General features: G+C 31.2%; 2 protein-coding genes across 3 annotated transcripts; one reads left to right on the plus strand and one right to left on the minus strand.

The window, feature by feature from the left end:
* Positions 1-684: 684 nt before the first annotated feature.
* LOC134692441 (uncharacterized) lies at positions 685-3846 on the plus strand. The gene is made up of 2 exons (XM_063552893.1): positions 685-770; positions 2546-3846. Exon 2 carries the CDS (start codon positions 2638-2640, stop codon positions 3844-3846), a length of 1209 nt encoding a protein of 402 aa, XP_063408963.1. The 5' UTR covers positions 685-770; positions 2546-2637.
* Positions 3847-11867: 8021 nt separating this feature from the next.
* On the minus strand, positions 11868-27984 carry LOC134692043 (caspase-7-like). 2 transcript variants are annotated; one of them, XM_063552400.1, is made up of 9 exons: positions 27830-27984; positions 23998-24164; positions 22535-22757; positions 21532-21623; positions 20368-20571; positions 17998-18220; positions 16482-16691; positions 14373-14482; positions 11868-13764 (listed from the first exon to the last, which is right to left on the minus strand). In XM_063552400.1, the coding sequence occupies exons 2-9, from the start codon at positions 24130-24132 to the stop codon at positions 13615-13617; spliced, it is 1347 nt and encodes a 448-aa protein (XP_063408470.1). In that variant the 5' UTR covers positions 24133-24164; positions 27830-27984; the 3' UTR covers positions 11868-13614. The 2 variants fall into 2 exon arrangements, with proteins under 2 accessions (XP_063408470.1, XP_063408471.1); XM_063552401.1 differs by having other exon boundaries at positions 27826-27983.
* Positions 27985-27990: the final 6 nt, after the last annotated feature.

Below are 27990 nucleotides of genomic sequence, written 5' to 3' on the forward strand. Positions count from 1 at the left end.
TTATCATCATAACTAATCACTATAGCAAATGAACACTTTATCATAATATGAACCTATAATCTAGTATCATGATTTCAATCCGACCCCACTTACGGACGCGTGGAACATATAATGCATGCCACTCATTAATAGCCAATCAGACGTTAAAATGACCTTCATTTCCCCCAGAATCATTCCGGAAACAGCCACGAAGCAGCCATTAGATAGTATTTATAACCAATGAAATTACAGAAATACCGTAAACAGATTTACCCGAACCTGACGTTTAGCCTCTGACTAATCAGACCGTATCACCATGGTGATACGGTAATCAGAAATTGACTGAATGGCGTACATGTACAACGTGTGTATCTTGCACGTAAATATAGCATAATGATATGTCATTATAATTACGAACGACAAATATTCGGTCAATCGCAAAACGACTACGACTGTCCTTATTATATTTTTCACAAATTTGTACTTTATATCTTTTTTTACAAAGTCAAACATGATAATTTTGGATATAATTATTGAATTAGATCCAATTTGTAATAATTTCATTATACACCTGTCTACAAAAGTCATCAATTTGACAAGCAATTTGTCGAAGTAAACATTCAATTACGATTTAAGTATCAATTAAATGGACCCATACAGATCTAATTTCCTGTTTCATTAGAATTCAATTGGTGATGCAAATTACACAAATGTAAAGATAAGAGAAAGATGTTCTCAAAATGACACATCGATTGTATTGTGATTGTCATCCTAGATCTTCAATGATAAATGTAAGTTTTTTTAAATTTTAAAATTCATTTTTAGTTTATTTTCTTATTTATTTTGTCATACCAAATCTCTATTCATATTTTTAGTTTATTTTCTTATTTTATTTTTTTTATACCAGAGGGAGAAATTCTTTTGCGCCACAACTTTTTTCTCTAATGCTACGTTTGTGCCACTTGTTTTAAAATTACATATACTAGTATCATGTGCACCAAAAATAAAACATACGATTGCGTCAATTAATAGAAAAATGAGTTCCCTCTTCCTTCATTTTTAGTCATTTAAAAGAACACTTTTGTAACTCATTTCACACACAACGTCTCTGCGGCTTGGTTCTCCTGCATATTTTGATAGTTTTGAAGGGCAAATAGTTCCTTTACTGAAACGTCCTCTTTCACCTGCTGCTACATTGGCACAGTATTTTATTATTTAGTTGTATTTTGTCAAAAAAAAAGTGTAACAACTATTTTATGAATGATACTTAATAAGCCATTCCTGAATGTAAATTCAAATAACTCAAATTTCCATCACGAATATTTTTTTTTTATGATAAATGGATTAAATACATATAATTAAGATTTTCAGAAAACGATACAATTAGATTTAAGTTCAAACTTTGCTAACAAAAACTAAGACAACTAGCATTAAAATTATGCATTTTCTAAATTCGGATTAAGGTTTGAACTTTGAAATCCAAGTCATTTGAATAGATTCGCCTGCACTATTGGCCACTGGAAGTTAAGTAAATGAAAACGAATTAAAACATTATTCCAAAAATCCACAACTTCTTTTAAAATCTGTAGTCCATTTCAGTAATTTACTTTTAAAAACGTATTTGGTGTTAAACAATGTAAAAAAGACTTAACTATAACTGTCCGATTGCTTTTGGTATTAACATTTTGAAAGAAATTAACCATAAGAGACAGCAAATATTGAAAACCACTTAATCTACCAGCCTCTAACTGGACACAGCAATATAAAAAATTGGCGGAATATGTATAAAATAAGGAGATGTTGTAAGATTTAAGCAACTATTTATAGGTCATCAACAATAACCATAACTCCTACCGCATATAGCAAGCTATAAAACGTCCCGACACGACTACAAAAAACAACCGAGAAAATCAATTGTCCAAAATAAAAATTAAAAACAAATATGATATACAAAAAAAAAACGACAACCGAACATGTGAGTGGTGTAACAGCACAAAACAAGAAAAAAACTATAAAAAAAAATCAGTTGGAAAAAGCTTGACTTGTCAAATCAACGCAAATCATACAAAAATAACTAACTGAAATACTACATTTATTACACGAATAACCGAACTGGGATTACTTGCAGTTACCACCATAAAGCTATGGTTCAAAGCCATTTAGACATGTCTGTGAACGCTTACCTAAGTAAACCATAGGCGGATCCAGGGGGCCCTGACCCCCTCTTTCGTGGGGTCAGTCAGCGCCCGCACCCCCCCCCCCCCCCCTTTCGGAAAAGTTCTGGATCCGCCACTGCTAACCATCCTAATAAACAGGGAGATTGAAATAACAGCACAACATTAGATTAAGATGTATCAATCAGGTGAAAAATGCTTGACTCTCATATAAAAAAAGATGTGTACGTATTATTGCCGAAGAGAAAACTCTTCGTCAGAAACCAACTGTTAGTTTTGATTTGTTATTTAGTCCCTTTCTTAATGTGATGTGATGTTATAATTCATGCAAAATTGATGAATGCATAAAATTACACTTCTGTAATATGTTATATTTTTTATTCAAATTTTAGATCTGTTTTACATCAGTACAGTCGATGGATGTCCCGAGCTAGACTTCTGAAAATAGATCAGTAAGAGATGCTGTAATTCATTTTATGTTACTATGACGACACATTATGTTACTTTGACAACATTCAATACACCAGCGAAAAATCTGTCTTCGTATGCAGAAACCATGGATACCGCCAACAAAAGAAACTCTTCAAATAATGATATATCTAATACCGAAACCGTTATAGATCAGTATTTACCGCCATTGCTCATTGTAATAGGTGCCATTTCAAACATACTTGTGATAAAAATCATGCGCAGTGTCTTTTTCCGGTTTGTCTCCACATCATTCTTTATATTAGTCACTTCAGTTTTGGATGTTTTTAGTTTGCTTGTGCTGTTAACAGTTCACTGGATAAATGCAAATTTTCCCGAAATAATGTATCGGGGAGAGCATGCGCATATCATGTGTAAAATTTTCAATTTCACTGGATGGGGGACAAGTGACCTTGGCATAATTCTAACCGTTGCCATGACAACAGAAAGAGCATTGGCGATTTTGTTTCCAATGAAAGCACATATATGGTGCACTGTGAAAAAAGCAAAGGAGATGTTTTCAATATTAACTTTAGTTATTATTATCAAGGACTTCCATTTTCTTATTACTTCCGATATGACGCCAGCAACACGTCGAGACCTTTTGTGTTTTGTTTCTCCGTCAAGTAAATTTTTTCAAACTTTTTGGACAGATGTTTGGCCATATCTACACAACGGATTTCTTTTGGTTTCGTTTTCAATTATAATGATAAGTAATTTCATCATAATACGACATATTAGGGAATCTGACAAAATATACAACAGTAAACTATCTGAATCTAAACAAAATTACGACACACACAATATGTCCAAGCACCAACGAGGACACTCTAAGCGTCGACAGATAGCAATAATGTTATTGGTGGATTCATTCACTATAGTGATATGTACACTTCCGTTTTCCGTATTTGTTACCCTGGAATCAAATAGTGAATTTTTAAACAGCAATTGGAATGAAAAGCAAATCAGACATCTCATATCGTCCTTGGGATTTTATTTGCTTTATGTCAATAGGTGTTGTAATTTTTTCCTTTATTGTATTAGCGGAAGACGGTTTCGCAAAGCACTAACAATTGTTGTTTGCAGATGGCGACACACTATAGAAGAAAGGGTCTTATCTGATAATTTCAACTCGAAAAAGAGTAGCTCGCGACCTACCAATGCCATTGTGTCGGTATCACAAGATGTCAGAAACAGCTGCCATAGTTTTAGCACCAGGTTATAATAAATTTAAAGATGCATAAACGGAGTTAGTTACTAAGTTTGCATTGTATTATAAAATTCTTAGTCTAAATAAAAATGGTTTAAAAATAAAATATCTTTCAAGCGAAATACCTAACCAATTAAACACAGGGTTGAGAATTACCATAAAAAACGCATTATTTGTATAAACAGATCATTGCATTTGATTTTTAATGAATAGAACGTGCTTTAAAAACAAGAAAAAGCTTAGCTCGACGATTTTGTTCTCCTGTTTATATTATAGGGAGTACAACATTTGCTTACCTATCAATTTCCGACAACGTATTGCGCAGATATTGATTAACCTTCGAAATCGATGCTTTCAATTTTAGTTTTATTTATTCCTAACCGTTTTGAATTTTATGAATAATACCCGAACAAGGCAAATAAAAAAAAATGATAAACCATTTCCGGGCCTTCAAAAGTATGCAAAGATGTTTTCAGACCAATTAAATCTGTAAAGATATTCGTGGCTTAGCACCATTTTGAGGCTTGTGCTTTCAAATTACTTTTCACAGGAAAACAATTTACTATTCAATAATTATATTGTTATAACTGTTCAGTTCGGGGGAGGGGAGGGGCACTATCACTAGAACCCCCTTTAAATTCATTTTTCAGTGGCTTAGGCACCGGTCCTGAAGGTAAATCACGAAAAGCGCATTAGACATACGAAATGTATACATGTATACATGTATCACATACCTTTTTTTTGGAAACCTTAGAAATGTTTCAACAATTTTTGCAAATGAAATGAAATATTTTTTATAACAAACTGAAAGTGGTCGAAATGGATGAAATGGGAACTAGTAGTTCCTATTTAGTAGTAAAACACTCGCGATTTATCCATGACTAGATGCAAAAAGCTATAAAAATAGCTGAGTATACATCATTGTTAAATTAGGGGTGTTGGCTATTCTAGAAATGGTTGGTGGTTTCTGAGGGTAAAAACGAAGTATCAAATTTTCTTTTTTGAGAATATTGCAACTAAAAAATCAACTGTATTGCTTAACGGTACCGTCTGCTCACATTATCTATTTCCGGCAAGAAGCGGCGTCCCCAGTCATCTCTTTTCTCAAATCCATCTTGAAGTCTTTTCCGCGTTGCATATTTTTATACAATAAATGCAAGTTTATTTCACATTACACTTTCACAACTACTCGTCGATTACCGGCTATTTCAATAGTTTTTAGGAGTAGAAATGAATTTACAGTACAGAGTAAGACATAATGACAGCTCCTTAGTCAAATTGTTCTTGCTTTAAATTATAAATTTGTCATCTAAATGTAAAACGGAACACAAGGGTGGTAGAGTTTAAAACGGATTTTTTTTGCTGGGAAGCTGGCATAAGGTCTTATTCTATGACAATAATTCATTTTTATATAGAGATAATAATTATGAAATTATATCTTTTTTTTAAATATAAATAATTTTAAATCATTATAAAGTAGTGTTTAATCTAAATATTGCAAATCTGCGAATCAAGGAGAGGTGTACGCTTAGGACTTCCGCTTTTCCTTTGTGGTAATACGTAACGGAGCGTTTTATACGTTTCCGTGCAATTCATAGCTTGCTGCCAATATACACATATATAATATGATACTTATTAAATTCTCTCCTTGATAGTTTTTTCTCCGCTTTGAAACCGCCTCCCCGTGTTAGGCCCAGCCAACACCCGACTAATTTAGTAGTGTTTTACACAGTAGGTGTATAGGTTTTATTCTGGTAAGAATATAGGGACATCTTTTATTTTAAAATGCCCATATGGGGGTTGTACGCGCAATATAGATCGTATAGTCCTACAAAACCTTCAGGGGGCCTTCAAATACATCTAAATGTTGTCTTTCTTGGTTTCTGCATACTTTTACAAGCCTACATGTATAGCCATTGAAAAGTTTATATATAGTTTTGTTTAAAATTGTGGACAAAATTGTTCTTACAAAATTTCTATTTTGGAGCCTTCCTGGGGGAGATCACTCGCAAATAGTGACAGTTGGCAGGTATGAAAACCAAAGAAACTCGTCTTTAAAAAATCGATTAGCAGAAAAGTTGCAACTCTTAAAAGGTCAACTGGTAACTTATTTCTAGGAATTTAGCCAACATTTTAAAACCCGCTTTCACCATTGATTCGGAAATAGTATATATATGGTATGTCTGATAAGGAAACCTTAAAAATTCTTTGTTTGATGTTACCTACCCATGCCTAGAAGTGTTGTTAAAATCTTTTCAAATTTTTGGTCTTAACCAGGAGTTACATGCAAGACGAAAAAAAGGCGTTACAGCAGGTCAAAATACCCCAGAAAATGAAATAATTTGTGTCATAACCTTTCTAGTCTAGTATTACCGTAAGCTATTATCTATTTGGTTAAGTTATAACAATTCAAACTTTATGTTTTTTGGGTGCCTTTGCAAATATTTATTTTTTACCATGATTCTGGCATATATAAAATTTTACACGATATACATCATTACCAAGCACTACAGTGGCTCAGACAACCTCATTGGCAAAAAAATAAAACAACTTTATCATTTAATAGATACAAACTATATCCGAAATCAATCACACCTGCTCGTTTACCATCCGACTGGAAACATATTTATATTGCGCTAGCATACAAAAAGGTGAAAAAATACAGCGCAATAAATCACAAACTATAATTTTCTCTAAATTAATTGCAGCAGTTGTAAACTTATGAAACATTTCATAACAAAACACGATGTTAAAGTAGCTTCTCACCATTACACATTTAAACTGGTTGCTGTATATTATATTTTTTTATTCGGTTCATTATTTTGTACATGAACCAGGGGCCGTGTCAACGAAGCTGTCCTAGGACTAGGACATGTCTTAGGATGGTCTTAGAACACGTCTTAGTTCTAAGTCAGGTTAACGAAAGTGTCCTTAAATAAGATATGTCCTAATTTTGGTCCTAAAGTTAGGATAAACAATTAGGGGTCTTAGGATAGTCCTAAAGGTTACAATGTCCTAAAATGCAATAAAAACAACAAATATGGCATAACCTCAATACTAAAAATACTAATATAGTATTAAACTATCATACTGTTTATAAAACAAAACAAAAATCGATTTTTTTAACCCTAAAAAATACTATCATCATATACGCAACATTTTTTGCAACTTACCAAAACGGTGCAATATTAATTCAAATATGGGAAAAAGTTGACTTCTTTTTTAACGAATCCTGATTTGATACATGGAATGAAATCAAGTTGACCAAAGAACAGAACTAGTTGATGTACTAAAACTGCAGCACGAATATCGCATTTAACAAAGTTTTGTCACTATTTACTTTTGTTTTCGTATTAAATTCATTTATAGTTTTATCATTTTTAATAACGTATTTATAATTTTATTTTATTATAAGTACTATGTTAAAAAAATTATTTGGCGTTAATTGTTAAAAAAAACTTTTCCATATAAGAGTCATCCTCCCTCTTTTCATATATAGATTCTTTTTTAAAAAATACCAATAAATCTACATCATAGAAATCTCTACATATTTTTTCAATCAAATAAATGAGTTAGGATGGTCCTATGGCCATCGTAGTAAGGACTGTCATAAGACAGCTTTGTTTTACATCCTAAGACATGTCTCAGACACGTCCTAAGACCATCCTAAATAATGTCATAAGACATATCTTAGGACATATCCTAGAATACTTTCATTGACACGGCCCCAGGCTGTTAGTTTTCTAGTTTGAATTGTGTTATATTTGTCATTTCGGGCCATTTTATAGCTGACAATTGCAGTATGACCTTTGCTCATTGTTAAGGTATAATTATACGGTAACCTAAGGCTGTTACTTTCTGTGTCATTTGGTTTCTTGTGGAGAGTTGTCTCATTGGCAATCATATTACATCTTCCTTTATATGGACACATTCTTGTTTACATAATATATGTAGGAAGATGTGGTGTGAGTGCCAATGAGACAACTCTCCATCCAAATTACAATTTTAAACAAGTAAACCATTATAGTTCAATGTACGGCCTTCAACACGGAGCCTTGGCTCACACCGAACAACAAGCTATTAAGGGCCCCAAAATTACTAGTGTTAAACCATTCAAAAGTTCTTATTTTAGTCCAGGATATCCTTCTACAAAAAATTGCGGTGTGATTTATGTCTTAGATATCTTTTAACTTATTGTTTAGTATAATACAGTATATGTATGATGCCTTAGTTAAAAAACAAGAATGTGTCCATAGTACACGGATGCCCCACTTGCACTATAATTTTACATGTTCAGTGGACCGTGAAAATGGGGTCAAAACTTCAATTTGGAATTAATTTGATAAAGATCATATCATAGGAAACATGTGTACTAAATTTTAAGTACATGTTACTTTAACGTCAACAAAAACTACCTTGACCAAAATTTTAATCTGAACTTCACATTTTCATTTTCTGTGTTCAGTGGACCATGAAATTTGGGTAAAAACTATAATTTGGCATTAAAATTAGAAAGATCATATCATGATGAACATATGTACTAAGTTTCAAGTGGATTGGACTTCAACTTCATCAAAAACTACCTTGATCAAAAACTTTAACATGAAGTTGGACGAACGGACGCACAGACGGACAACAAAGGCACACACCAGAAAACATAATGCCCCTCCACTATCTTAGGTGGGGCATAATATCGTAGGTGGAGCATACAAATAAATCAGATTAAAAATCTAGGCAATTAATTGAACATTGTAGTGCCATTTATGATCTGACTTCTAAGAGAGAATTTTTTTATGGATATTTCATCTTTTTCTGCAAAAAAATTGATTACTTACTTCATAGTTTAAACATCTTTGTTGTATGGTCCTCTGCCCTTCAGAACAGCAAAAATAGTCAAGATTCTATCAATGCTTTAAAACAGTAGGGTTTCAAATAAGAGGTAAATTTTAGTTTTCATGATACCCCAAGTGAGTCTCAAATTGAGGAACAATTATTATATGTATAGTATAGATTGATTAACATACAACACTATACTAATACCTCTTATATTATGTAAAAATGCAACAACAAAAAAAAAGACATCGTTTTTGACAAACTTTACCAAAGTTAATATGCTTACTGTGTTTAGTACTTTTACATTATAAATGATATTATTTTGATATACAATATAAAAAAGAAGATGTGGTATGATTGCCAATGAGACAACTATCCACAAAAGACCAAAATGACACAAACATTAACAACTATAGGTCACTGTACGGCCTTCAACAAAGAGCAAAGCCCATACCGCATAGTCAGCTATAAAAGGCCCCGATAAGACAATGTAAAACTATTCAAACGAGAAAACTAATGGCCTTTTTTAAGTAAAAAAAATTAACGAAAAACAAATATTTAACAGTCACATAAACAAACGACAACCACTGAATTATAGGCTCCTGACTTGGGACAGGCACATACATAAATAATGTGGCAGGGTCAAACATGTTAGCGGGATCCCAAGTCTTGAAATTAAAATTATAGCTATACTTTAAAATGTATGTTTTACAAAGTATTTCAAGTCAATGAACCATGACTGAAGGTTCAGTGCCAAACGATCGCCATGGAAAAGAGATGATCACATGCCCATAAAACTCTACCAAATAGCAATGACTTTATCACAAACTTGTACATGTTAAACTATGCAAAAGATTCAAATTCAATAAACCTTGACTAATGGGTTGGGCCAAACAATCTTCATTTAAGTGAGATGTGCCAATGCTTATACAACTGCATACCAAACATCATTGATATCATTAATGGTCCCCTTTAACTGACCAAATCACAAACTTGAACAAAATGCTGACACACTTGATGCCAATGTTGTTGAAAAGAGCTTATGTCTTGATTTTTGACTCCATCAGGGCAAGACAAAACTACTTTTGTTATAAGCATTTATTGGTTTGTACAAAGTATGTATATAAAAATATTATTTATAAAAATAGATTTTATTAAACAGTCAAGAAACAAGTTTTAGTACAAATTGGAAATTTCTTATATTTTTAAGCAATATAGCAGATTAAAACAGTGCTAACAAATGTACTGTCTGCTCATCATGCTAAATTAAACTCTTTTATCTTTTTTTTATTAAGGGAAAAAAATCATACAAACAAAACACTTTAAACAAAAGATATATTTGTAAACAGGGAGATTGAAAAATATAGTCAACTTCATACAAAAAGAAGGGTTTTATAATTAACAAGCTATTTTTGAACTTGAATTATTTTTAATTATGGAATTTGCATAATTTCTTGTGTTTAAAATTTTTAATAAATTCCATGTTTATTTGGTATTATAATCTTTTGAGTGGTTAATAACACTTTCCATACAATATGTATTTTGGTTAGATAGTGTTGTGCGCGGCACAGTACATTCTATTGAAAATATACTATTTTCTTTGTAATAGAAAGTGTTGTGTGCAGCACAGAACATTTCAGTACAGAATAAACATGGAATTTAATTAAAAATTTCAATAACCAGAAATCAAGCAAATTCCATAATTAAAAAAAAGTTCAAATAATAGCCTATTAATTATTTCTTATACATGCAGAAGATTTTATAACAACAAAATATACAATGAAAACAAAACAAATAGCAAAATATACAATAAAACAATAAAACATAAACAAGTGGAATAATATACAACAAATCATAAACAAATGGCAACACTAGATACACTAAATATCATTGGGTTAGGTTGTAAAACTTGAATATTTAACAAAAAGTCAAAAAACTCTAAAATTGGGGGTAAAGATTAAATTTCATATTTTTTTTTATTTAAACCATATACTGTATGCCTATAGCTATCACTCATAGTTTTATAGACTTAGGAGACTGTAGTTCAGTAGTTGTAATTGGTTGGTGATTGTCATACTTGTTTTATTGTTTATTATAATTAGGCAGTCAATTTTATTGTTTGAATTGTTTCAAATTTTTTTACGTTTTGGGACTTTAATGGCCGACTATATGGTATGGGTTTTTCTCATTGTTGAAGAAAGCTGTATGGTCGCCCAAAGTTGCCTACATTTCCTTCATCTTAACTCTAGTGGATACTTGTTACATTGATAATAATACCATATATCCTTATTTTAGACAAATAAAAACTTTGATTGAGTTGATTGATTGATTGCTGCTTGCTTAACACACAGTGACAAATATTTCAGGGCTATTTAGGGATGAGAATGTATTTATCATATAGAGTTTTTGCAGAGTATATCAACATTAATGAAAAGCAGGAATTTCAAATGCGACAGAAAATGAGGATGTGTTCGATAGGGCAGAAATTAATTATGCAATGTAAAAAGCAACCTATTCATGTATGAAATTGAATTGAGGTCAGACATACAGTATAGCATAAGTCTGACTCCTGATATATTGATGAACTCTCATGCATGATAATTAAGGAATTTACCTTAATCTGTAACCTAAATTTGACAACTGATAAAAGAGATCATACTCCCATGGCATAATTATACAGGTACCTTCCAAATTTCAAAATTTCTCTTGGGAATTTTAAGTATATAAGGCATTATGGCATCTCTTATAGATGTCATTAAATGAATTATGTAAGGATAGGAATGGATTTTTCAGAAACCATTCAACATCTAACATACTATCTTTGTGAATTTTGGCACACATTGAATGATAAACGACCATAAATTGGTCCATAATACAGGTTCAAAAACAAAACTTCTCTTACTTCCCACCTTCATCATTTTTATTAGAATAATCTCTCCTCCCCACTTAATTGCTTTTAATGAAATCGACCTTGCTCCCAACTTTATTGATTTTAATGATACAATCCTTTGCCCCACCTACATAGCTTTGAATAGTCCAAACTGTAACAGTTTTTAACATGGTTAAATTTAAATTAATATCATACTGACAAAATGCCTAACATAGATAAAAAATAATAATATTCAATTGTTCAGTAAAAGTTAATGAATAGGCACATAACCATCTGCACATAACAAAAGAAATAATCAATAGCACTGAATAAATAAATAAAAAAAACACCCAATGAGATATAGTACACTCAATTAAACTAATATAAGCAAGTAAAATTTTTACTTTTAATGCATGTAATACATGATCTTCATCAGATATAACTCAACCTTGTGCAAGTGCACATATAACAGGGGCAGATCCAGCCATTTTAAAAAGGGGGCGGTTCTAACCAAGGATAAAGGGGGGAGGGGGTTCAAACTTCATGTCCCAACAAAAAAGGGGGTTCTATCCCCCTGGATCTGCCACTGTATAACTTGCACATGTACGTAAGACATTAATTGTTTTTTGGAGTATTTAAATACAAAATGAAAGATGAAGCTTGATCTGTTTTGTATGTATCTTTAAATACATCAATTTTCTAATAGTTACAAACTTTGCATAGATTTTTTTTTCAATTGCATACGAATGAAGTCTACAGACGCAGTTCTATATAATTTTAACCCAGCACTCATCTCAAAGATACAAGCATATCTTTATGGAATCTATAAACATTTTTTTCATATATTGTGAAAGGGGAGTTTTAAATAGGAAAAGATAGAACTATTAAAATACTTGCCAAAGGAAAAATCTTCAGATATTGCACAACTAGTGAAATAAATTTTCAAATCTTCAGATTTTGCACAATTATTCATGAAAAACCAATTTTCTGTGAAAAGACAAGAAACTGATTGAATTAAAAATTTATGCTTATTTTGTAATTAAAAATGTATTGACATTATATCTTTATTTGTTATTAGCTAAAAATATTTAAGGTATCTTCCCTAAAAAAGACAAGTTTTTAAATCATAAAAACAATTGTAATAATAAGCTTATCACATTATTTTCTTCATTTCAATGAAAGAAATCAACTAAAAATTGCATTCTTGAATCAATATTTGCATATTTCAGTTAGATCTAGACTAATTGTGTTCTGCAATGTTACAATCCAAGATAGCAGAAGACAACCAATCTACCTTAACTTTAGACCATCCTAATACCTCTTAAAATATGTTATTTGGGTGTAAACCAAGATGCTAAGTTGACCATGAAATCAATAATAGCTAAAATGACAACATTTATAAAAATAAATTATCTGAGTTATCTCCCCTTAATTCCATAAAAAAATATTATTGAGAAAGTGCAGGTGGGATTTTTTAAATGTCCAATTGTTGTTAAAAGAAATTACTGTGTTCTTAAGTCATTTGATAAAGAATTGATCAATTATCAAACACGTAAGAACAGAATGACTAAAAACCTCTTTGGCATTTTTTTTTCTATATTTACAAAGATAACTCAATTTCAAATTAAACAAACAAACAAACTTAACATTTATGCATTCAATACAACTTTCTGTAATGTCACCAGAATCTTTTGGAATGATTTTAACATAAATAATCTATTTGTTTCAATGATACAGGTATATCAATAAAAAAAGAAGTAAAAAAGTTATCATTTTTTAAGGGAATTATAGGAACATACATACACTTGTCTAGAATTTTCTTGACACATATTTTACTTGGCAAGCCTCCCATTTTCAAGGAAATTCACTACATGTTCAATATAAGGATTTGGGGTTAAATCTTTAGTTCTCTATAACTTAAAATAATTTAGATTATTTTGTAATTTATATGAAATGTTCTTACATTAACCTTTAATTACTTTACTTTTGATTTGAAATTGCCATCACCAATCACAAGTACATGATCATGTTCACAATATAATCAATGATTCTAAGTTCACATGATATTCAAACTGATTAATCTATGAAGTTGATGCTTGTATTGGAACAGTTTCACACTGTTGTGGGAAAAAATAAAAACGTTTTGATAAAGTTGATTCAAACTCTGACACGGCAACTGCATCCCTGTTCTCCCGATCCTTAGCTTTTCCAAGACTTACTAAATGATTAACCTGCAATATACAATAGCATATTAAACAGTTGAAAAATGTATTCTCAAAATATCAAACTTAAACATAACTATAACAGTATTGTTATTATTTCATAATAAACAGCTGCGCCATGAGCGTATGCTACACCCTTCATCTTCTGTGTGAAGTTTTATGCAATAATCATAAATAGTTTCTGAGATACTGTGAAATTTGGATAAGTGGTTCTAAAGTTAGGGTGCGATATTTGGACACTGGACAGAAAGACAGACCCCTGACATTTGTATATACCATAATATTCGTACCCTCAAAATTTTGATGTGCAATTTTGAAGGGCGTATAAAAATAAGGATATCTTTTTTATTTTATCCAATTGTTTTACATTTTTGTCACTTCAGGCTTTTATATCTGATTATATGTTTTTTTCTCATTGTTAAAGCTTCTATGGTAACTTACAGTTGTTTTGATTCTATGTCATTTGATCTCAACTGGGGAGTTGTCTCATTGGCAATCATACCACATCTTCTGATCTTTATAATTTGTAACTTTTCTTGATAACTGTTTAACCATGTTTCCCCCCTTTTTTAAGAGAAATTATTTCTTCAACTTGTGGTTTAAGGCAACATACATACATCTGATAACATGGAGAGAATATCTTCATTATGTGAACACTTCCTGAAAACATAGATAACTGCCTGCATGAACCAGGAACCTAGAATTCTGTTTCTAAAGGATACCATGTCTGAAATTAAAAAAAAAATGTAACATTGGTTACTAATGAATTACCGTTTTTTCTAAGTGAAATGAAAATTGATAATTTCACATGTGAAAAATTTTTTTTATATTTTCTTCTTTAAGGAGGTTCGCGGGTACAAAAATTTCGCCAAAAAAATAAACATTTGTTTTTTCATAAAAAAATCTATTTATTACACTATTAGTTGTTACTTTATGATATGATACAAAGATTTACCCACAAAATCGATTCTGTTCGGCCCCAAATGACTTTGAAAATGTTTGTATCATTGAAAAAGCTCCAAATTATCTCCCTTTGGTGAAAAAATGCTATATTTTGGCATTAAAATTAAAATATCTTTTTTTACTCATCGGTGACCTATATTTTTTATTATTGTTTTCAAATAAGCTCTACATAAACTAAATAATTGTAAAACTTAAGCGATTTCTGTAATTAGGTTCTTTTTTTATTTCGATATTACGGTACCTCTTTTTCTCCTATTAGTTCAACAGAAAAAAAGTACCTTTACAAAAATGTATGCTTCTTTCGAAGGAAGATTGTGAGCGTAAATGATCGGTGACCCCTCTTTTTTATTTTATTTTTCTATTAGATATAAGACAAAGTTCATTTCTACAAAAAATTAGCCAGTTCTTATATTAAATAAAAAAATTGATTTAGACCCGCTAGCCCCCTTAATTCCATTAAAAAGTTCATTGTCAATGTATTAAAAAGAAAAGCTAATCAAAGAATTCGAATATTGAAAAAAATTAATTCAAAAACAACACTGATAATTAATTATGTGCTAAGCACATTTGTGAGCAATGTGCTTTTTGGGCACTCAATGAATTTTTTCAACATTCAAATTCTTCGATTAGTTATTCTATAATTATTCATACTGTGGAATCATTATTATATGTTGGGTACCAAATTTCATTGGTTTCGTGGGCAGAGGTGAACCAAAAATATAAATGTTCAACGAATAACAAATTTTCTAATGGCTTTGTACGCAGAGATTGGCAAAACCATGAAATAAAAAATCCACTAAAATGCAAGTTTTCTTTAAAAAAAAAATTGATTTAAGACTCCAGTCAAATTGCATATGTTGAAACCATCCGTCTAAACAAAACACTTCTTATACTATTTGACTGGCAACAATCTAGCCAAGCAATATGCAACGATGCAGTGTATTAAAAGGTATCATCAATTAAACAATCACAACCTTTTTCAATAAGAATTATAACATTTAATCAAATTATTTTATATACATGTACATCAAACAGACATACAACAGTAACCATAAATGACCCATACACAAAAAAAAATAAATTCATTTCTTACCCTCCCACATTAATAGAATAGCCCTACCATGTGTGTGTAGTCATGTTTATTCTATATAAGTGTGCATTAGTCATAGATGTAATGTTTTATGCTGTAATTATTAAAATAATACAAGTAACACATGACCAAAATGTAAACTAGTCTATGGTAGGAATTCATTTGCTGAGGTGGCTTAAGTTATTATTACTTATGAATAGATGCTTCATCTGCTTAGAAATCAGCTACTGGCCTAAATAGTCATAAGCCATCTTGACAGTTTTAACACACAAGTAATGAGCTGGTAAAAAAGTATGGTGATAAGCTTATTGTAATGTCAAATGTCGGTTAGCAACTCATATTTGTAACACTTCTTCAACCACATGTAGTATATATCAATGAAATTTGTATGTATTCATTTTTTTTACATCTCATCTATGTGCATCTTATTCACATTATGATTTTTTTGTGGTTGATTCCAACTTATTAATATTAACATTTAGTTCAGTATTTAGCATTTAAACTTGTGGTTAACCTTTACACTAAAAATCCACAAAAATTGGTATTCGAATAATAATATTAAGAGCACAGTATCAATATTAGTGATCCTATTGTTTAATCCCCCTTTTTTTCTTGTAGACAATGAACTATCCCTTGAAGTTACTTTCAATTCAGAATATTTAAATTTTCAAACCCATTGTTGTTGCCATAGCAACCAGCCGATGTGAATCTGTTGCCACACTTTTCTCCACTGTTGCATCCGTATCATTGGCGTTATTTACAGAAATTCTATCAAAGTCCAGTCTTGTTCTTTCTAATGCCAGATTGACCACATTACCAGACATTGCACAATCAGTACTGGAGGCATCAGGAACAGTCTTGTTTCTGCCCCCATCATATTCCTCTAAAATAAAGAAAAATAAAGAATGCAATAGTTTTTGCTTTGAGTATACCCCACTTGTAATTCAAAGCAAATGTCTGATAGATCCAATAAGTGAACACATATTACTACTTATGACTGATGAGTCGCTAAGCAAATATAAAGCTAGTTCCAAGATGATATTTGAGAAATTTGTCACAAACATTTTAAATATGGTGCAGTCCTGTGTATCAGCACACCTAAGACTTATGACTCCACTTCATTAAAATGATTAAACTATTAGTTGGATAATATTGTATGAAACTATTCATTCCATACTTTTATTTCATAAAACTTCTGTGTAGATGTACGATTTCACCCACAAGATTTTATGTACCGGTTATGTGTCAAAAATTGGGAAACATAAAATTGAGAATGGAAATGGGGAATGTGTCAAAGAGAGAACAACCCGACCAAATAAAAAAACAACAGCAGAAGGTCACCAACAGGTCTACAATGCAGCAAGAAATTCCCCCACCCAGAGGCGTCCCTCAGCTGGCCCCCAAACAAATATATACTAGTTCAGTGATAATGAACGCCATACTAATTTCCAAATTGTACTCAAGAAACTAAAATTAAAATAATGCAAGACTAACAAAGGCCAGAGGCTCTTGACTAAGCCCTGTTTTGAGGGTTCTTTAAATGCCTATTTCCTGCATGCCTTTTAAAAATAATTTATTTTAGAGAAAAGAAAGATTTTATAGTACAACATATAATTGAATTTCAACCAAATAGACTGCCAAAGATGATGAGCAAAATGTATTTCAATCTGATTTAAATTCGACTTAAATGAAACAAATTTATCTGATGATGTAATATTTTTTTTAAATGGAAATTGTCTAAATTCAGTTAGTCATCAGATTGTTCATCTTGAACTTACATGTATCAATTGCCGTTATGACGAAATCAGATAACGCGTGATTTCACCGGATTGAGGACACCAGGGACTCTACTGTACATTTAAATGAAAAAAAATCGGAGTATTGGCAAAATCTAATTGTGTATCTGCTCACACATCACCCATGAGCTGATGACTAATTAGGATGTTAAGTAGCATATGATAAAATTGTGACAATTTTTATTAATTCATTTAACGTCTATCAAATTCAAAATATTTGCAAACTTGAAGAAGATTTCAGCTCACAACTTCAAAGCATCATTTTCAAACTGCTGAACAAATATGAAGTAATTCTGTTGAATACTTAGTTAATGATAAAAATGCGAGGGACAAGGTGGGTGCAATATACTTTAACTTCCAGAGTTAGGTATAGTGAGATTATTTAATACATACCTCCTCTACAGGCCTGTATGAAGAACAGTTTTGGTTTATTCTCCATACAAGGGAAATTTCTTGCATTAAACATGTCTTTAATATCTCTTATTTCCACAGTTTTGCCATCACTACCATAGATAGCATTTTGTTTTCCGTGGGTGAGAATGATCAGAATAAAACAATCAGCATTTCTGTGGAACCCTACATCATTTGCTTCCTCTCGTAAAATATCTACGATTTTCTATAAAATAAAAAAACAAAATATTGAACAAGAATAACCTATCAATGTCAAATTTATCTATGAAATGACTGTACTAATATTATTTCTGTCGAAATTTGGTGCACATATCTTAGATGTTATTTCTAAGAAACAGAACAAATATCAAATTTCAAATAGACAGAACAATATTACAATCATTCCTTATAATTCAATTCTAAGTTCTATTTTAAGCCAGAGTAAATCTTATAAAAATTAAAAACCAATTGTTCAGAGAACAATTGAAGGTCTTTCGACTGAAAACAATGTATTTTAAAATGAAAGTTGTAAAATTAAGTTTAAAATGTCATTTCAATCGTCAACTGATAGGTTATTGTACGCTGATTCCAGAAATATATGGTTTCTATACAATATTTTTAAATAAGGGAGATAATTTGTTACTTCCGGTTGGAAAAATGTTACTTCCGATAATATTTGAATATTTAATTGACACTGATTCCAAAAAGATCTGGTTCTATATACTTTTTTATTAATAAAGTACAAAAAATAGCTACTTCCGGTTTACACAAGGTCACTTCCGGTTGTTTTTTTCAAGGTTAAATGGTTTGATACCTTTCGCCAAAAGTCTCATGGCTATATCATGTATAAATATGAGCTGATAGCAAAGGTCAAAAACTAGAACGTCAAATTAATCTATGACCTTGGGATCAATTTCAAGGTCATAAACCAAGGACCTCAAATCAAAAGACCATAGGTCTTAATTATATTCGGTTAATCAATTATATCACCATACCCGTATTTTTAAATACAAGAGGGGAGAAAACTCACTTTTACGTTCAATGTACCCTTGCAATCAAAATTTACGTGTTACGACATGTCGCAACTAACAATTTAGAAAAAATAATTTGTTGATATCTTATACGGTTTCTGGAAATTAGTGGAATTAGCCAAATTCAAAAATTAGAATATAACCTTGACCTTTGACCTTGACCTAATTTTTATTTTTTTGGACCAAGGACCTCAAATCAAAAGATCCTTGGTCTCTAGCACTTATGGTTTACAAGATAGAAATGCATATCACTTATATCAAATGCATAAGGGGAAATAACTCTCATATGGAGCATTCATATCACTTCGGTCAAAATAGGACAAATCATGCGAAGGATATAACGAGCAATTTTGTAAAATAAATTTGTCATAAAATTTTACGGTTGCGAAGGAGTTGCGCTAACAAGGAAAACAGTGTTTGGGGGGATAACTCCTACAAAGAAAAGTATTCGTTTACGCAGGGTAAATTTCAAAAGCGCATAAACTGTTCGATATCATATACCAAATATCTAAGCGACATATTGCGAAACAAATGTTTATCGCAAGAACAAAAGAAGGCGGAAGAAAAAAAAAAAAAAAAAAATATTCAGAAGAAAAACAATAGGTCTTTCCACAGAAAAGTGGAAAGACCTAATGATGTCACAGTCACATGACCAAATTATGTTTATGAGTTGATACACAAACACTGTCAGGCAATCAAAAGATGTGTTACATTCAAAACAAAATTATTTGTAGTTATCATAAAAAAATAAATAAATATGTTTTTGTGTTAATTTTTTTTTCCTGTAATAACAATAGTAATGTGTTTCCTAAAAACAACGCGAATACTTTTACTAACTCAATGAAATTATAAACACTCTCTCCCCTAAAAAAACAAAAAACAAGAATGTGTCCAAAGTACACGGATGCCCCATCTGCAATATCATTTTCTTTGTCCAGTGGACCATGAAAATGGGATAAAATCTCTTATTTGGCATTAAAAGTAGAAAGATCATATCATAGGGAACATGTTTTCTAAGTTTCAAGTTGATTGGACTTCAACTTAATCAAAACTACCTCAACCAAAAACTTTAACCTGAAGCAGTACAGACCAACAGACGGACGAAAGAACGCACAGACCAGAAAACATAATGCCCATATATTTGGCATAAAAATCAATAAAAAATAATTTCCCAAATCTAATTTTTTTTAATGATTAAGCACACCTGTAGTTTTGAAAAGAACTCCCCTCCATTTTATTTTTTATTTTCAGACAAGTGACTACAGACTCTTAGACAGCTACCAAAACAACTAAGTCCCATCCTATCAAATAATCACAAAATTCTATCTAGCTTATAAAGTACCTGGGCATTTTTATCTTTGTGAATCTTTACATGAAAATGGAGATCTGTGAACAGTTTATGTAATCCTTGCACATCTTCATCGGTACCTTCTCTCATGGCTAACATCACTCGGTTTTTACCCTCGATCTTTTGAACTGGTCCATGGAATATTTTATTGTTTATAATCACAGCTCTGCCTCTTGGATTCCTCTTCATTTGATATGCCTACAAAAAATAATTATATGGTTGTTGAATGATAATTTGAGATGCAATCATTAGGCATGAAATACTTTTCTTTTAATTTAAATTATTTGGATTATTTCCCTTTCTTTTAAACCATTTATAATTCATAGCAATTTTCATTTTTATTCATATTCAATTTTTAGCACTATTTTCTTACTAGCTTTCTCTTACCTTGAAGCGATAAAAACAAAACAATTTATAGTAAAGGTAATGACTGGTGATAAAGTTGGCATGCTTTAGAAAAAAATAATTTCAGAATAAACCAAAACACAGGAAGAAAAAGATAAAGGAGTAGGTCCAGTAAGACCTCTTTTTAGCCCCAAAATGTAGCAGTTTAACAAAGTCGTTAAATTGTAAACTTTTAGTTATTTATTGGACAGAAAAATGTTTCTGCTATATAAATATGGGCTGTTTTTGACAATACAATGCACATACACCAGGCACTAGCACCATTAAGTCATGCTAAATTACTCAAATCTTCACAATTTTAGCATTTTAGTTAAATTTTAGACGGTTTTCATGTCAAACGAAAGTGGCCATACATAACATATATAAAGGTTGAGGATGAACATGGATGCTGCCACTTTCATTTTTGACAAAAAACATCTGAAAAGTGACGTTTTCGGCATATTTGGTAGATTTGTCATATTTTAGCTTGAATCAGATTGTTTTTTTATGATTAAACATAAACTAATTAATTCAAGTGAAATAGACAATTAAGTGTTTAAAAAGTGGTAAAAATCTTTCCTCAGATGAACTTGAAATTTGAGGCCAAAATCTGTCCTTACCGGACCTACTCCTTTATACAAGTCAAATGCATAAGTATAAAAAAAGATAATCTGTAATTCTTTCAAGCGTAAATAGACCCTCTTTTTAAACTCCTAGGTGAGTAAAGGCACCATTTTTTTTCTAATCTTAAATACACTGCTTTAAAAATCTTACCCTTCCGGAGACTGCATGTTGCATCAGTGAAGGATCATGGGGTTTTATTTTACATTGAGATGCCTCCATTATACTTCTTTCATCTGGCCATGCTGTAAATATTATAAGCAATGATTAGACAAAATCAGGTTAAAGAGAAATGGGACATATAACAGATAAATTTGAGAATGGAAATGGGAAATGTGCCAAAGAGACAACAACCCGACCCCAGAGCAGACAATGTTCAGCAGAAGGTCACCAACAGGTCTTCAATGCCAGAGTCTGAATGACATGGAGTTAAGCAATTATGGGTCACTGTATGGCATGAACTAAATGCATATCTGCCAACTGTCACTATTTGCGGGGGATTTTCCCCATGGAGGCTCCCAAATTGAAATTTTGAAAGAACAATTTTGTCCACAATTTTAAAACAAAACAATTAAGGTTACAATGGCTTTATGCTTTAAAAAGTATAAAGAATCCAAAAAACAACATTAAAATATATTTGGAGACCCCCTTGAAGGTTTTTTAGGACTAGATCAGCCATTTTGCACGGCAAAACCCCCATGGGCATTTTGAAAAGTTGGCAGGTATGTAAATGCAAAATGCAATGAACTTTAGTGGTCTCCCTAAGTCTGCATACAAACATTTAGAATTAAGACTTTGTTGAAAATATAAATTTGTGGTTTACCTGTACCCATCATTCCATGAAATTCACAAAAATTGGAATCTCACACATAAAAATTAATTCTCAGTAGTTTAGTTCTGTTTCAGATGATAACTCAAAGTATAAAACTACCACAAATACAAATTTAGAAATATGTGTGTGCATTAGTGATTGCAATTATGGAACAAATGTGAAATCAATTATTGTTTATTTATGAAATGAGGCATAGTAAAAAATTGTATCTTTAGTTCATTGACTAGTACCGTAACAATTTTCACAATGGAAAAAATATTGCAAAAATTACTAAATCAAGTCTATGATGATAAAAATTATCTCCCTTGGCTAAAAAAAACTTACTTTCTGGTAGTTGGTTATCTCCCCCTATAGTGGGAAGATTAACAGGTTGTGCAATATATGATCTTTGATAAGTAGCTCCAGAAGATCCCTTCATTAATCTATCAAAAACATGTGTATTCTTGGTTTGATTCAGTACATCCAGAAAGATGTCAAATGCTTCAGGTCCTCTTCTTGGAAGTATATCTAGAAACTTCCTTACTTTTTTCTCTTTTGTGTCTTGGACCTGTAAAAAAAAATGTAGTGTTGAAATAAATATTATACAATGATTTCACTCTTATGTGACAAATATTATCTTTTAAGAAGTCATGGTATTTTATATACGATGATCACTTGGTTTTCCACTGAGCATCTGAGATTGTGGTTTCTAACCCTAATTAACATGATTAAGGTTAGGTGATTTCCACTCTGATCTAAGCTGACCAGGTTGCCATTTTTTCCAACAGTAAGTAAGCTTATCTTTCATGTTTTCTCCACCAATAAAAACTGGTCACCTTGAAAAAAGCCAAGAGAGTTCAATTTTAGGAAAAATATTGCTAAATACAATGAAATAAGTCAATTTTCAGTTTTGACAAAATGTTTGCAAATTTCAAATCTTATCAAAATTAGATCTTGGATCGATATTGTATCCCCACTCAGTGATCAAACAAAAAAAAATGTTCTGAGTATGGTTATTTTATTTCCATCAGATTGGTAAACATAATACTATGAAAAATGATCTCAAACAACATTAAAATTGCAAGTACAACATTATAAAGGATTGGAATATTTGTTCTTTTTCTTTTCAAAATTGTTATCATCAACTAAAACATTTCATATAAGGTCATTCATAACTTTGTTTTGTCCTGGTTTGTAGATGCTGAAAGATGTCCAACATGAAGCTGGTACAAACAGCAAGATCAAAAACTCATCCAACCTATCATAATCATCATGATCATATTAACAATTTATTTTAATATGTTGTTTTTACATGTATTTCATTTCTGTGTGAATTGTGTTTTAATCCCTCATCTGAATTGTCTTTCAAAACTAAGAAAAAGTGAGTCAATTAGACAGCACCCTAACACAAAAGGCATTAAAATGTCATGAACATAATACAACTGTTCACAATATTTCAAGCTTTAAATAGCACACGTCAAGGAAAGTTTTCGATTTATTTAGCAGAAACTAATATTTTTTTGGCAAATCAATGCCATATTCCCAATCTAGATTAAATCATTCAGATATCAATGAAAACAACCAATCATGAAGCTCCTGCATTGTGACAAACATATTCACATACAAACCTTTGACAAAGAAATATAAAAAAGAAGATGTGGTATGATTGCCAATGAGACAACTATCCACAACATACCAAAATGACACAAACATCGACAACTATCCATAAATAAACCTGTTTTATTAATAGAGCCCTCCACTACCCCTTGTTATCATTATCAACCAATGAAATTATAAAACAAAGATACCTCAACATCGGCTTTCATTCCATCAGTAAACACTTCACGTGTGTATAACTCTTCATTTATATCCTCTATATTTTCTATATTCTTTACAAGAAATGAACGACTGGTCTGTAATTTTCTTCTGTCTTCGTCATTCATGTTGTAATTTTTTGGTTAGTTTTACTGTTCTCCTAAAAATGCATAAATAGTTGGTTGAACATGTTGAATATAAAATTAAACCTCTCATTCCAATCACTATATTTCCATCAAAATTTTTTTTTGACAACATTAAACATGTTATAGTTTGCAAAATTTCTGTTTTTTTATCCTGTCCAAGAGAAATCAATCTTTTGCTTGTGAGACATGTAGTGCTTCAATGTTTTGGGGGAAATTATTACCAACTAGTAAGTTAGATAATAATGTGTAAAATATTCAAAAATGGGAACTAAAATACATAAAAAAAACATTTTTTAGACATAACTTTTCTTCAGCAGCTGTCACTCATTAAAATTCAGCCATCTGTCTGTTCAAGAGAAGAAGTTTCTAAAAATTCTAATTCTGATATCACACATGCCTGGGATCTGCAGGTTTTTTTCAGTGTTTACTGGTTTTCAATCATACAGGCAAAATACTCGCACTGCTGGACAAATATAGAATTTACAGCTAAATGATTGCATCATAGGTATAAACCTTCCTACATTAAAGATGCAAAAGTTTAAAAAAGAAGATGTGGTATGATAGCCAATGAGACAACTATCCACAAATGACCAAAATTATAGAATCACTTCTTCAAGTGATTTTGACAGTGAAATATTAAAAAAAAATCTATAAATAGACACAGACTTTTTAAAATCACTGAAACAAGTAATTTGAGAAAATCACTTCAATAAGTGTTTATAACAAAGAATTCCATTGAAAAAACAACTATGTACATCTAGAAATTGTCTTTTGCTTAAAGTCATAAGAAACCTCGAATCAAAAAAAATAATGCATATGTTTTTTATAACTCAATGGATAGTTTTCATTATAAAACTTATGTACATATACTTTTTTCTGAAGAAAATTCTTTAATTTATTCATATTAAGAAGAAGTTTACTTTATTTTAATTGCTTGCTTCCAGCAACCAATTCCCCCGACATATTTTCCGTATGCAAAGTGACCTCAGTGTGACCCATCTCGTAAAAATCCGGTGATCACAATACACATGGATGTCCTTAAAATAAACTATTATCTGAATTTACATGTTAAACACGTGCTCTCTTTCCATGCTTTTTTTTTGTTTGTTTATTTTTGGTCAATTGTTGACAAACAGGTGACCATTGTTAAACTTCGGCTTCAAAACACGAACTTTAATTACCTGCCATATTTTCACAACAACACTGACTGATTGAAAAAAAAAATGAAGATTATACGAAATTTACAAGAAAAAAATGATAAATTCGTGCACAGAAGACTAAGTTTATGATGTTTGTATGCATTGGTTCAAGAATTGGAGGAACATAATTTTTCACCGGTCACTCGTTTCTTATGACTTTAATAAGCCTGTCAGTTTTTACAATTTATTTAAAATATGCATTTTCTGGAATAATTTGTACATGTAGATCAGGACATAACCTTGAAGTACATGTATATCATTCTAACTCTTAAATCAGGTTACCTAATATTGTTGACCTTTGTCTGATAGTCAGAGTAGTTAGTGAATATTTGATTACAGAACAATTCCCAAGGGTACTTTTAAAAGCTTTAGGGCACTAAATTAATGCTCAAGCGCACTGGTGAAGTTAATATCCATAGAAAAAGGAATAATTGATCTATGTAGGAAAATTAAAGAAAAACGTTTGTGAAAATATGGAAAATCAATGAAATTAGCATTTGAAGATCAAAGGATTTAGAAACACACCAAAATCAATTAAATAGGTAATAACTGAATTTATCAAATCACTGAAATAGGTGATAATGAAATCACTTGTTTAAGTAGCACCCCCGAATGTTCATTGTCATATCGGGGCCTTTTATAGCTTTTGATAGGGTTTCTTTGTTTACATTGCATATGACGTCATAACTTAAATAACGTCACAACTAAAATCCCTTACAACAGAACCAAAATCGGAAATTTTATGGTATTTCCGTTTCTTTTTTATAAGAAAACTATAAGTTACAAAAAAATAATTCATTCAGACTTCGTCCCCTTTTACAGATAATGCCTGCCTCATATTATAATTCCAAGGCCTTCAGTCGGGCACCAGAAGCGAGGAAGCAGCAAATCTTTTTTGGGTGGGCTAATATCCAGTTTTTGATATGGGACATGCTCTGACGTCCCAAGGCCCCAGCTTGTCTGGAAAAAAAACAGCTGTTGGACGTAAGAGTAATCTCCGACAAGGGGACAGACAAACTAATGTACAGACTAGAAAACATAATGCCCCTCTGCCATGTCTACTATTGTAGGTGGGGCATAAAAATCGACTTGAAATCATCAGATTGACGTTTAATTTTAACAATTGTCATTTCAAGGCATTTTTTAGCCAACTTAGTATGCGGTTGGAATTTTGCACATTGTGGAAGGCTTTTAAATGACCTACAGGTGTAGTTGTTGCATGAGGTCTATGTCATTTAGTTTCTGGTGGAGAGGTGTAACCACATCATCTTATTCTTATTATTCACATAATTTCATGTATAATAATTAATATATATATATGCTTGATGCAAAAAGTTGTAATTTATTTCTTTACATGCTTGAAGGGGGTTGTTATATATATGTTCAAGACCATATGAGTATTTGGACCGTACGCGTAGGGTCAGGACCATATACGTATACTCGTACGGTCTGACCATACGCGTACGGTCGGACTGTATGAGTATACACGTACGGTCCGGTACGAGCTGACCATACATGTTATTTGATCATATGGGTAATAAATTAAATTGAAATAAGCATTTATCACAATCGTTACTAGTGATTTTAAGTTTTACAAATTGTTATTGATAATGTTTTACAATTAGATAAAATGAACAAACGAACAATTAAAATTAAGTATTTGTTTAATTGTATATCTGAATACTATATTTTGATACTACATATCGCCCAAGGTGACACAATCCAAGTAACGTAATATTTTTTACATTTTCATGTATGCAGTTCATGCATGTTCTTTGCATTTGCATTTTGTGGTAAACTTAGTTGCTAAATATTCCAAAACAATTGACCTCCCAAATGATACATGTATATACTTCCGATATCTTCAATTTCAGTGATCATAATTTAATCAATCATGTATTACTGATCGACATGCTAGATACAAGAGATTAACATGATATTTAATTAGCGTAAATTAAAAAAAAAGTTAAAATATAAAGTTTCTCAATTTCAAGTTTCGTACGTGTACGGTCCAAATACTCATACTGTCTGGAACATATATATTATAACTATTTTTCAAATCCAGTGTTTATACTTTTAAAATATCTATAGATGTCATGGATGTAGGTGTGTTTATTGATGACCCGGACTTTTAATATTTTTAGACGTCTACATCTACATAATACTTCTTAACTTCAATATGTTGAATATTACAAGAAGGCACATACTAGGGAAACAAATTAAAAACTAAACATATTTACAATAATATTGCAAGAAAAACATTTTTTTATTATTTTTTTTTGGTATGTAAATATAAACATGGTTTGGTTTAGCAATATATATGTGGTTTTCCACCAGACTTAAAAGCTTTTAAGTCTGGGCTTCAGGCTACTTGACGTACAGAGTAATTCATCTTTCAGGTGTAATGTTTTTGTAGGAAGACAGTTTTTATGGTAAATTTACAACGGATTGTTAATTCTATACGAGATTATACGACCTACTAGATGTTTTCAATGATTTAAGACGACTTTATCTAGTCCTAACACTACAAATGATGCACATAGACATGTTTCGTCTGATGTTAATTCAGGATTACAAGATTACATGATTAACGAAAGCTGATCATGTTTCCCTGACAAACAGAAAGTAAAGATATTTTGTG

The sequence above is a fragment of the Mytilus trossulus genome, chromosome 12, assembly GCF_036588685.1.
Source record: "Mytilus trossulus isolate FHL-02 chromosome 12, PNRI_Mtr1.1.1.hap1, whole genome shotgun sequence".
Classification (NCBI taxonomy): Eukaryota; Metazoa; Mollusca; class Bivalvia; order Mytilida; family Mytilidae; genus Mytilus; species Mytilus trossulus.

Coding starts and splice junctions, on each gene's coding strand:
- LOC134692441 (XM_063552893.1), top strand. CDS start 2,638: ATGACGACACATTATGTTACTTTGACAACATTCAATACACCAGCGAAA.
- LOC134692043 (XM_063552400.1), bottom strand. CDS start 24,132: ATGAATGACGAAGACAGAAGAAAATTACAGACCAGTCGTTCATTTCTT. Junction 16,692..17,997: donor CATACAGGCCTGTAGAGGAG/GTATGTATTAAA, acceptor TCTTTATTTTAG/AGGAATATGATGGGGGCAGA. Junction 13,765..14,372: donor TTCTCTCCATGTTATCAGAT/GTATGTATGTTG, acceptor TGTATATTGCAG/GTTAATCATTTAGTAAGTCT.